Below are 11622 nucleotides of genomic sequence, written 5' to 3' on the forward strand. Positions count from 1 at the left end.
ACTTTCTCAACATATGAAGCCACAGCCTAAATCTCCTATTATACTAATAGTACTGAAAAATTTCCTTGAGCACTGAAAAGTTAAGTGACTTGCCAGGAGTGACACCACCACTATGCATCAGAAGTGGGACCTGAATCCAGGTGGTCCTAGCTTTCTTTCTACTAATCTCAATGCCTCTCAATATATAGAAGCAGCTGTTTGTTTGTTTTTAAAGTTAAAAACTATCACTGGATGGATTATATCTTAAGATACTTATAAGTTTTTGCTTCTGTTGAACAATTTTTAATATAGCATCAGGTGTTTTGTGGATATTCAAGGAATTTCCACAAAATGAATAAACATACTCTTAGAATAGTAATTTTGAGTCTTGAATCATTTTAAAATAGAAAAGTTTTTATTTTGATAAAAAAGAAGGAAAAGAGAAAAAAAAGAAAGAGTGAATAAATAGCTTCAGTTTGTCATATGTCTCAGAAGTCCATATTGGAGCATTTTAGTCTTTTTTTCAAATGCTTTGAGGCCTCAGGGAGAATTTGTTAGAAACATAACCATAGTGGCAATCCTTGGTGCCTCTAAAATAAAATAGCTACTGGGAAGATACAACAATCAGTTTATATTCCCATCCATCTTTCAAATTCAGCCCTTTTGTAGCTATTTATTCCTTCCTTTCCTGTTAAGTTATTATGGCTCATTATGTCTGATGGACTAAACTGTTAGGAATGTTCATTGACACGGGAGTTCTGTGGTAAATTGTGACAAAAAAATGAAATATATCTAAATAGACTTGCAGATGACACTGCTTTTAATTTTTAAAAAAATAATAAAAAAGAACCACGGTGCTGACTGCTGCATCAGAAACCCAAATTTGATAAAGGAATAGAAAGAATTGAAATACATAGCTTTTTAAAAGAAAACAATAAATCATATCCCATACATAGGGCAAAAATGAAAGGGACTTTGTCCTCAGATATAAACTTCTGGCAAGATCTGGTTTGTTGTCAGGTTCCCAGACACTAAATAGATGCTCTGTTCACTTAGCGTGAAGGCTTGCAAGGGGCAGGGACCTCCAGGGACTCTTGGCACTTCTCAAGTCTCATTAGGTCTGCATATTAATGACTTGCAGCAACATAAAGGACCCTTGAGCAGCCCCTCCTTTTTTTTTTTTTCCTTCCTCCAGCCTGGGTTTCCCAAGGCAAAGGGCAGCAGCAGACACACTACATATTAGCCAAGTAGGAGGCCTGTGGCAACTACCACGGCCAAGAGAACTGGGGGAGTATAATACCCTTTGCTACACTGTCCCAGTACTGCTTAGTGATTCTGAACACGGCTTGGTATCAGGGAATGGGGAGGGGGAGGGTCTGTATGACAGTTTACACAGCAACTAGGACTGCTCCACAATTCTATGGTCCCAAATGAAACAGGTCAAAGAAGTCATCTCGAAGTTTGTTGAATATGGGTGACCAAGTGGCATATATTTTTAGTAGTCACAAGAATGGTGTTGTCTCCCTTTTTTCTCTTTCTATGAAAATACAAAAGTATACCCCTCAAAAGTTACAAATCTAAAATAATGATAGAGCTGGAAAGAAATCCAGGCCTTTCAGTGATTCCCCTAACACATTAAAGTAGAAATATCTCTATCTATACCTCTAGAAAAAACACTGATTAGAAACCTATGAGATAAACAACATTAATACAACGTGTGGTAGAAAATATAAACATAAACACATTATTACATCACATTTCCCAAAACTGATGACCAAAATCTATTAACACCAGAAATGTTCCAAATATGCATTCAGTTCTTAGCTACAATTTTTTTTCCCTTACATCCTATCCAGTACTTGATAAAGTGGCAATTTCATTGCTTCACAAAGAAAGAGAAGTAGATTCTACCCCTCGTCCACCATTTATAGATTGTGTGACCTTGGATAAGTCTCTTGGCTTTAGCATCTCTAAGCTTTAGTAGCTTGATCTACAAAATGAAAAATTAATGCCTTTTTGCCTTGGAAAAAAGATGACTGCTTCAGTTCCCTTCCAGGTCAGTCAATCCAGTCTGGACTACCCCCACCCAAATTATATTTAAATCAAATCTTCTTCAACAAAAGCCACAAAGCTTTACAAAGAAAGTATGTCAAGATCTACAAATCTTATGCAAAGATTGTCAAATGAGCACCATGTTATTTCTTGACATATCCCTTTTTACATGATAACACATATATATGTGAATGTATATACACATATATGTGTATATATATACATGTATCAGTAACATTCATGGAATTACCTAAAAGATCATACTCTCTGGGTCTTTTTCTAAAATACAAATATTTTGAGTCACCTAAGGTCACACTCACCAGAAGACTGACCCCGGTTGGTGGCGTCATGGTCGCTGTCTCCTTGTTCACTGTCTCCATGTCCACTGTCCTTAGAGCTTACTATGTCAGCTTCCTGGAATGCAGAACTAGAAGTGCAAAAATGTTAGTATTAGAATAAACATCATAAAGAGGAAACTCGGAAAATATTCTTCTGCCATCACATGGCCACTGATGGTGCTGCATGTACACAGATCTTTTGGTAGCATGCAGTTTTGCAGGATGCTGATTTTCTTACTCTTAATTAAGCTTGAAAAGCAATCAGCACTAATAATCATAATAATAATAATGAATAACAGTAATGACTAATAGTCCATTTGCTGATCTCATTGAACCACACTTCTATTCTTATTGCCATCCATAATACCTATATTTTAAAATTATTTGCTCTTGTCCCTTACATACAATTACACCCAGATCAGCTAGTATTTAATATTAGAAGGTGCCAGTGTGTGGATTTATACAAAACTAAACCAATGTATTCATCTATGTGTAACTGAAGCAAAGACATACAATTTGTGTTATTATATGGATTCCTAATCATCAGTGTATTTGTGATTCCATCTTGGCTTAAGTCTATGCTTTTAAAATTCTTTTTTTTTTTTTTTTGCCCTTCCTACTTTGTATTGTTACAAAGAAGGTCACAAAGTCTCCACACACCCTTCTAGGAGCAAAGATTCCATACCTGTTTACCCGACGAGGTCTGTCAACTAGATAACTGAGCTCTGCTCGCTGATGTTTAGTCTAGAAAAAATAAATCAAAAGCATTTGAACTCCAAATGTTAAAAAAAAAGAAAGAAAACAATAGCCTCACAAGCAGACATGTACCCATTGTTACATATCTGAACACTTAGTGAGGCTGTCTTGAGACCTCAAACTAATGCCTGGGGGAAAGGTGAAAGGGAGGTACAAAATTTGCAAACATGCAGACGTTATAAACTGGTTTATTTTTTGGTTCTGTTCAAAGTGAGGAGCCTAGCAGATGAAAAGGGACCAAAGCTAGACTCAGCAAGGAAAAAAAGCTATTTTTAAATGACCTCAAATTTAAGGTGATTTTAATTTTAAATGAGGCATATACCACCCTACCCATAGCTGCTAATGGTAACCCTTTAAAAAATGTATAATCTCTCTTCATTGGCCCAATATATGTGTTGGAGTGCATCTTTTAATGCAATAAAAATAAACAGCACACTTTTAATAAGAAAAAAGTTTGAATATTTTCAAGGAAATCTTTTTTTTGTCACTTTATTTTCAAAATGTGCTTCCATACAAATGAGCAATACAAATAGTCATGAAAAGTCAATTAATAAGCTCTAATTCTCAAAGTGAGTAAAGCACCTGCCAAGAGAAGAGTTCATAAAACCCCAGAGGTCCTTTTGCCTTTCAATCAACCACGGCACTCTTTCCCACACAGCATACACTCTTCCAGGGGCACACACATTCTTGTACATAAACCAACTTACTGGCCACTCTCTGCCCCACTCCAACCCTCCCCCATTTTTGCTCTTTGCCCTTTCTCCATCTTTTTTTTTTTTTTTTTACTGTTTCTGGATTGCTTGGCCGAATGCTTTTAAGAAGAATGCAAACAGCACTGAAAGATCAAGGAACAGTGGCAAGAAAAGCAAGAGGGTGGTCATTAACTAAGAGAAATATAGCTGGACTGATGATTGTGAAACCATTCCTTTAGTCTAATCTAGCAACGGGCAGTGCCAGGCCAGCTTCATTCAAATTCAGCCGGTGTGGGCATGTGGCTGCAACAGTGTCTGTGTTGCTGTCCAGAGTAGAGAACTGCTGGCTGGCTCTTTTTGCAATGGGAGTTCAGGAGAAAGGGAGCTGATAACTCATTCGATCAAAGGTACACTCGGGTTTGGAGAACTGTGTAGAGTTAAAACACACTTTAGCTTCTGTTTACAGGCGATTGAAAGCATTGATAAACAAAGCAAATGAGAATCCACTTTATTAAACACTGGGACAGACAGACGCAGAGAGCAAGAAAGATGTTTGAATATGTGTTGGAGCTCACTCCCCCTCCTCCATCCCTCCCTTTTCCTCCTCCCCAGACCGGCTTTGTGGAAACTTAGTAGATAGAAAGGGAGTTGGAAAGAAGATAGAGGGAAGGGAGGTGGGGGAAGCAGAAGTGGAGAAAAAGGTACAGGGGAGGGGGGAATTAAAATAATTGTGGAGAGGAGAGTGCACAGAGGATTGGGAATATCTGATTATACAAGGAGGAAGGAGAGTGCCAGCCTCCTTCCCCAACATTACAAGGAAGTTAAGATCCTAAAAATAAATAAATTAAATAATAAATAAATACACAGGGCAGCCGAGGCGAGAGAGAGTACGGTGCACCAGTGATGGATGTGCCGGGCTAGAGGAGGCTTTCTGATGGAGGAGATGATAGATGGTGGTCCTTTCGCTTGAGCCTTACCTCGTTGGACAGTATGCTGCCGTTGGAGATGATATCGGGCTGCTGGTCAGTGTAGCCAGTGACGATGGCCCCGCAGGGGTTGTGCTCAGTGTCAGTACTCCGGGAAGGGCTGCAGGGTTTGAGGAACATCAGGTCGGTCTTGGCAGACTCCGGAGTCAGACAGACCTGATAGCAGTAGTTCTGGTTGTGGTGATGGGAGCCGAACCCTCCGGACTCCTCCACTGGTACCTGCGCCGGATTGCTGGGTACATTGGAGCTCTGAACCAACATAATGTCCGACTTGCTGAGCTTCTTCTTGCGCGCCCGAGCTTGGCGGCTGCAGCAGGAGGAGCCCCCGCCGCCTGCACCCCCACAGCAGCAGCAACAGCAAAGACAGCAGTCACTGGCCAGGCACGTGTATATGTTAAGCTTTTTCTCCTTCTGGCAGCGTACTGCCAGTACTATCATGGCCAGTAGGAAGATAAAAGACACTGAGCCCAGGGCAATGATAAGAATGAGGGTGAGGTCCAGTGAGGTCTCCCCGCTGCCAGAGCGGCTGGGACGCTGGTGTTCTCCACCAGGACCTCCTCCTGCTCCGCCCCCACCACCGCCGCCCAAGGGTTCCACTGCCCCGTCGACCAGCTGCACCTGCAGCGTTGCGGTGGACGACAGCGGAGGCTGCCCGTGGTCCCTCACCTCTATCACCAGCTCGTAAGGCCGCTGGGGGTCGCGCTTGGCCGGCACCCTGCGTGCGGTGCGGAGCTCCCCCGTGCGCCAGTCCATGCGGAATAGACTCATCTCATTGCCCCGCACGATGCTGTAAGTGAGGCGGGCATTCTCTCCGTCGTCTGCGTCCACTGCCGCCACCCGCGTGAGAAGGTAGCCAGGTTCTGCTGAGCGAGGCAGCACCTCGCGCGCTGGAGTTCCGTTGCGCCCGGGTAGGGGCGCCACGATGGCGGGAGCGTTGTCGTTCTGGTCTACAATGAGAATATTGACGGTAGCGTTGCCGGCCAGGGCTAGAGGGCTGCCTGCGTCCCGGGCTTCCACTTGGAAGCTGAAGTCTTTGAGCTGCTCGTAATCGAAGGAGCGCAGCGCGTACAAGTAACCATTCTCTGAGTTGATGGACACGTAAGTGAAGACGCTCATGCCCTGGATCTGACAGTCCAGGATGGAATAGGCAAGCTGGGCGTTGGCTCCCTCGTCTCGGTCGGTGGCGCTCACGGCGTAGATGTAGGCGCCTGGCACGTTATTCTCGGTCACATACACGTCGTAGACAGGTTGGCTGAAGCGCGGAGCGTTATCGTTCACGTCCGACACCTGCACCTGTATGGACTTGCTGGTGGCCAGTGCGGGCTCGCCGCGATCCCGGGCCACCACTGTCAGAGTGTACGAGTCTCCTGCCTCCCGGTCCAGTGGGGTCTCGGTCACAATAGTGTAGTAGTTCTTGAAAGAGGACTTGAGACGGAACGGCACGTCACCGAGCAGCTCACACTGCACCTGCCCGTTCTCCTCGGAGTCGCGGTCAGTCACACTAAACAGGGCGACCACAGTGCCCGGCGCCGCGCCCTCACTCACAGCCTCCTTGACTGTGCTGAAGCTTATTTCGGGTGCGTTGTCATTGGCGTCCAGCACCCGCACAAGTACCTTGCAATGTGCCGGCACGGCGTTGGGCCCCAAGTCCTTAGCTTGCACATACACCTGATAGACTGGACTCTCCTCATAGTCCAGCTCCCCGCTCACCTCCAAGCGGCCAGTACGCGGGGACAGACCAAAGAGCTCCCGCGCCCTCGGTGAGATGTGACTGCTAAATGAGTACACCACCTCACCGTTCGGGCCCTCATCTGGGTCCGTGGCGTTCAGCTGAATGACCAGAGTACCTGGGGGTGAGTTTTCAGGCAGGGACACAGTGTAAACGGGTTGGTCAAAGGAGGCACGTTGTCGTTGGAGTCCAGTACTCGGATAGTGAGCAGGGCCGTGCCCGTGCGCTGTTGCTGAGGGGTGAGCCCCCTCCTCCGGCGCCTCCTGCCCCTCCTCCTTCTCCTCCACCTCCCCCGTCCACCGCGGTCAGCACGTAGCGGTGCACCGCCTGCTGCTCCCGGTCCAGCGGTTTCTCCAGTACTAGCTCGGCGAAGCGGTTGCCATCTCCCTGGGTCTGGACGTCAAGAGAAAAGTAGCTGTTGGGGGTGATCTCGTAGTCACGCAGCGAGTTAGTGCCCACGTCTGGGTCGAAGGCGCTTTCCAGTGGGAAGCGGGTGCCTGGTGTGGCGCTCTCTGAGATCTCCACTGTCAGGTCGGGCTCTGGGAAGGCTGGTGGGTTGTCATTTATGTCCAACACCTCGATCTCCACCCGGAACAGCTCCAGCGGGTTCTCCAGGAAGACCTCCAGGTGCAGGACGCATGAAGGGCTCTGTTTACAGATCTGTTCGCGGTCGATCTTCTCGTTCACGTACAGCACCCCAGTCTCCAGGTTAAGGTCCAAATAAGGGGTCCTCGAATTGGGGACCGTCTGAAAACGGCGAGCCGAAAGTTTTGTAATGTCCAAGCCCAGATCTTCGGCGATATTGCCCACGAACGTGCCATGCTCCTGCTCTTCCTGCACCGTGTAGTGCAGCTGGCCAAGGACTCCCTCCACCATCCAGAGCAAGGCAAAGATAATAGCACAATCATCTCCAACGGGGGGGTGGGAAAGAAAGAAAGGTTCCTCTGCAGCCAACAGCCCCCCAAGCACCCCACCCCCCAGCAAAATCCTCCAGAAAATACGAATAAAGTGCACTACGTGGCAGGACTGCCGGGGCTGGGGTGTCTTGTAAAGATTTAGTATTCCTTTTGCTTCATTTTAGGGTTCTACCCCCCACCATACAGCCTCTCCTTTTTCGCGCTTGGCACACGAAGGAAGGCAGACGTCCCCGCTCCTCATCTGTAATCTTACCACTGGCCAATTAATAAGATAATGATAATACAGTATTTCAGCTTCTTTTATTTATTCCGATAGTCTTGGCGCAGGGCAGTGCAGGCAAATCCCAAGGAGGAAATTTCGATATTTCAAGACTGTCCTCGGTTTGTCTTCCTGCTGATGGGAGGAGGAGGAGGAGGAGAAGGAGGAGGAGGAGGAATAAGAAGAGAAGGAGGAGGAGGAGGAGGAGGAAAAGCAGAACGAGGAGGAAGAAGAGAAGGAGCAGGAGAAGGGAGAGATGCCGCTGGAGCCGTTGAACATGCCTCTTAATTAAAAATAATAATAATAATAATAAACCACTGGTAAAAAGCACAAGCCAAAAAAAATGTTTGTAACCAGCGAGATTTATGTAGAAAAAAGCACCAATGCTTTGCAGCATCAAACTTTCATTCCCTTCGGTTTTCTGGTTGAATCTCTCTTCTTAGATATTTCTCTCCCCTTGTTTTCATTTAGGGGCATTTCCAATCTCTTCTGCTCTCACTGTCTTCAACCTTGCTCTTTAAAAATGTAGTGAGCAGTTTCTTGCCTGCCGTTTTTTCCTAATCTCTTTCCCTCTCCCTCTCTTCTCTTTCTCTCTCTCTCTCTCTGTCCCTCGAACCTATCTCTCTCCTCTCTGCTTCCCTCCTTCAGCCTTAGATGCAGCTTCTGGGATCTCTGCTGGCAGTTTCTGGGCTCCGAGCGCTCGGCTTCTCTGTTTTTGCGCAGCGCCCTCCATCTGCCAACCAATTGCTGAGCAGCAACACCCACTGGGGAGGGAACTGATTGGATAGACCGGACGTCAAGCACGGCGCGTCACAAGGCAAACAGGCGGGGAGGAGGAGGAGAGCTCGGTTCCAGAGCAGGTCTGGGAATGTGTGTGTGAGTGTGAGAGCGAGAATAACCCTGCAGATCCCGAAGCGCTTGCTAGGGGAATCTCTGCTTCGGAAACTTAATATTCCCTTGCTGCAGAGGGTGGATAGGAATAGAGGTTCCCCTATTTGCATCAGCAACACTAACGCATCATAACAAAAACAGCAGTGTTCTTCCTTGGAGAGGTGTTTCCTAGGATGCTAACCGCGCCTCCCCCCTCCCTATTTTGTATCTTCTTCCGTGACATAGAAATAGTTGTTTTCAGCTCAGGGCAAAAGAAGAAAAAAAAGTTTTCAGTGAATTCAGTGAATAGTCTCGTGATTGAGGACAACCAGGGGAAATAATAAAAATGCAAATAATTTTGCTGCCAGGGGTGCTCCTGCTCTCAGATGAAGCAGGTGGGTTGCGCAAGAGGTCGAACGGGGAGCAGTGGTCAAGACCGAAGGGTTGGGGAGCAAGGTATTGGGGAAGGCTCCCGCCAAACCATTTGGGCTGACAGCCTCTTATCTCTCCGCTCTTTTAAAGATAATCGCTACTTGCATACAATGATGCTGCCAGAATGGATTAACCTTCTTCCGCACCTGGTTTATGAAAGTGAGCCCTCTGATAAATCACTGAGTAGTTTCACCACCGTATCTCTACACCTCTCCATCCTTTGCTGAAATGCTCTTTTTTAGCTTCCTGTGCCTAGTACATCAAGGCTCAGAGAATCACCTAAGATATCCCTACGCCGCACGCGGCGTAGTACAGCAACTCGAAAGGCGGAGGGAAAGGAAAGAGCAGAGAAGAGCAGAGAGGAGAAGGCTAGCTATTTCCCCCCCTGCTTTAGAAGGGAGAGAGCCCCCCCCACACACACACACATGCTCCCACCCTACCCCCGCAACCAAGGTGAGCTGAACTGGGACGCGGAGGCTTTTAGCACCGTGCAGTAAACCATGCATTGAAAATCCCACTTTGCACTAGCAAAAGACTACAGCCAATGCGGCATGAGCTGGGAGGTCTGGTTATAGAAACATACACACCATCCACATAGTTTGTATATATATACATACATATATACATATATATACACATATACACACACATATACATATATATTTGTATGCAATATTGGTAAACGGAGTGTGTGTGCGTGCGTGTGTGTGTGTGTGTGTGTAAAATATTCGGTCAATCTAGAGGGTTTGGAAAGTGGGGACACTTTAAAGTGCCTCTGGACAGCCCAGTACACACGCCTGTAGTCCATTCTGTACCACTATAGTAATCTGTACCTGAGTGATGTAAAGTTAAAATAGTGCGCCTAAGTCCCTGAACTCTTCATTCCTCAAAGAAACACTTGAAAAGACTGTTCAGAGAAAAGGGATTGTCGGAGCTCTTCACAGGAAAGGTGTCATTTGTAACTATTATTTGGTTCCCATATGCACTTAAAAATCCTGCACCTCTTCATTTCCAAAAGATAAGAAAAAATTCTCAAGATTTCAAGAATAGAACAAGATCTCGGAAATGTGTGTGTGTGTGTGTGTGTGTGTGTGTGTGTGTGTGTGTGTGTGTGTGTGTAGTCCAGGGGGCATGTCTCTTGCCGAGAAAAGCAAAGCGTCTGTGGACAGACATTTAAAGAGCATTTCCTATTAGGGGATAAGGACACTGCATGTCTCCCTCACTTTCTTTTTAAAAGATTATGCACTTGCACTCCCTTATGAAGTATACATTTCCTGCATTTCCTCTAGTCATTCCTACCTCCTTTCATGGGAATAGATCTCGTCCTTTAAGCAGTTACAAAGGATGGGATGCCGAGGGGAAAATGCTAATCCTTTTCCAGCTGCAGTAAATTTAAGAGGGGACCAGGACCCAGCAGCAACCGCAGCAGCTGAAATGTTTCAGAGTCACGTCTGGGGCTGAGAAAGGAGCTACAGTTTATAAAAGGACCTGTGGATCGATGAAAGGCGATTATGGTGTATCTGAATATTAATAGTTATCCAATCGCCCCTCTCACTCCCCAACACACACACACACACACACACACACACACACACACACACACACACGATTTAAAAAAAAAATTTTTTTTAGAACCTATAGCTGAATCATCAGATCCGGTAGTATTTTTCGCCTTCTGACAGTCCTTTCCTAAAGTGTGTACATCCACGTAGAGGAGAACGTGTCTACGTTTTGTGTGGCTATGTCTGTGTTGCGCGCGCGCATGTGTGCGTGTGTGCGTGTGTGTGTGTGTGTGTGTGTGTGTGTGAAAGAGAGACAGACAGACAGAGAGATGCGTCTGAATGGCAATGCAGGTTGACGGGAAAAGGGTTTTCTTATCCCAAAATGCAAACGAAGTTCCCGTGGACTGAGTCCTCCCCCAAAACATACAAAGGAGATGAATTCGAGGCGAAATAGGCAGATCTGGCAGTAAATAATCACTGCATCCACTTAAGCTGCCTTCCTCTGCTCTCTCCCCCCCTCCCCCCACTCCCGCCTTAACCAGATGTAGCTGAATGGGAAGCCCGCTTTGCAAACATGGGTTGCAAGCGTCTCCTAGCGGCCGTAGGAAATCAGTGCATGCAGGTTGCTGCTCGCAGGAGTCCTGGCTGGGGAAAGATACGACGCTTCTTTCCGGCCTCTGCTTCTTCTCCTGATTTTCAAGATCCCTGAAGAGGATCATCTAGCCGTTTGCGAAAGAAAATTGAAGATACGCTTCCGGAAGAAGCTACGCTCTTGGTGACTCCAAGTCTCCACCGCGGGTTTCTCGGCCGGAGCCGAACCACTGCACGGTGGGTGTTTTAGGAAGAGGCGGCAGTGCTTACTTAAGGGTCCCTAAATCCCCTTCCTCCCCGCCACCCTTTCCTCCAACCCTGTCTTCCCGGGGCAACCTCCAGCTTTTCTACTTTGGCTGGCGACCTTGATACTGACCCATTGTCCAGATGTGAAGGCTGTGCTGCTGATGCAACCTGCTCTTGCCTTCTTGCCCTAACTCCTAAATCCTTTCTCCCTAACCACACCTGGCGCTTTTGCATTTTGGGGTGCATTTTTTCAGTGCCTAGCAAAATGTAAAT

The 11622-nt window shown here is 46.4% G+C and overlaps 1 protein-coding gene across 1 annotated transcript in view; it reads right to left on the reverse strand.

The window, feature by feature from the left end:
• Positions 1–11231, reverse strand: part of LOC118854737 (protocadherin-10-like) — a 55511-nt gene extending 44280 nt beyond the window's left edge. The window contains 6 exon segments of the mRNA XM_036765011.1: positions 2352–2458; positions 3055–3113; positions 4795–6701; positions 6704–6772; positions 6775–7576; positions 11052–11231. Coding sequence (XP_036620906.1) covers positions 2352–2458; positions 3055–3113; positions 4795–6701; positions 6704–6772; positions 6775–7576; positions 11052–11231 — 3124 coding nt within the window.
• Between the last annotated feature and the right edge of the window lie 391 nt (positions 11232–11622).

The sequence above is a fragment of the Trichosurus vulpecula genome, chromosome 6 (assembly GCF_011100635.1).
Source record: "Trichosurus vulpecula isolate mTriVul1 chromosome 6, mTriVul1.pri, whole genome shotgun sequence".
In the NCBI taxonomy this organism is placed as follows: domain Eukaryota; kingdom Metazoa; phylum Chordata; class Mammalia; order Diprotodontia; family Phalangeridae; genus Trichosurus; species Trichosurus vulpecula.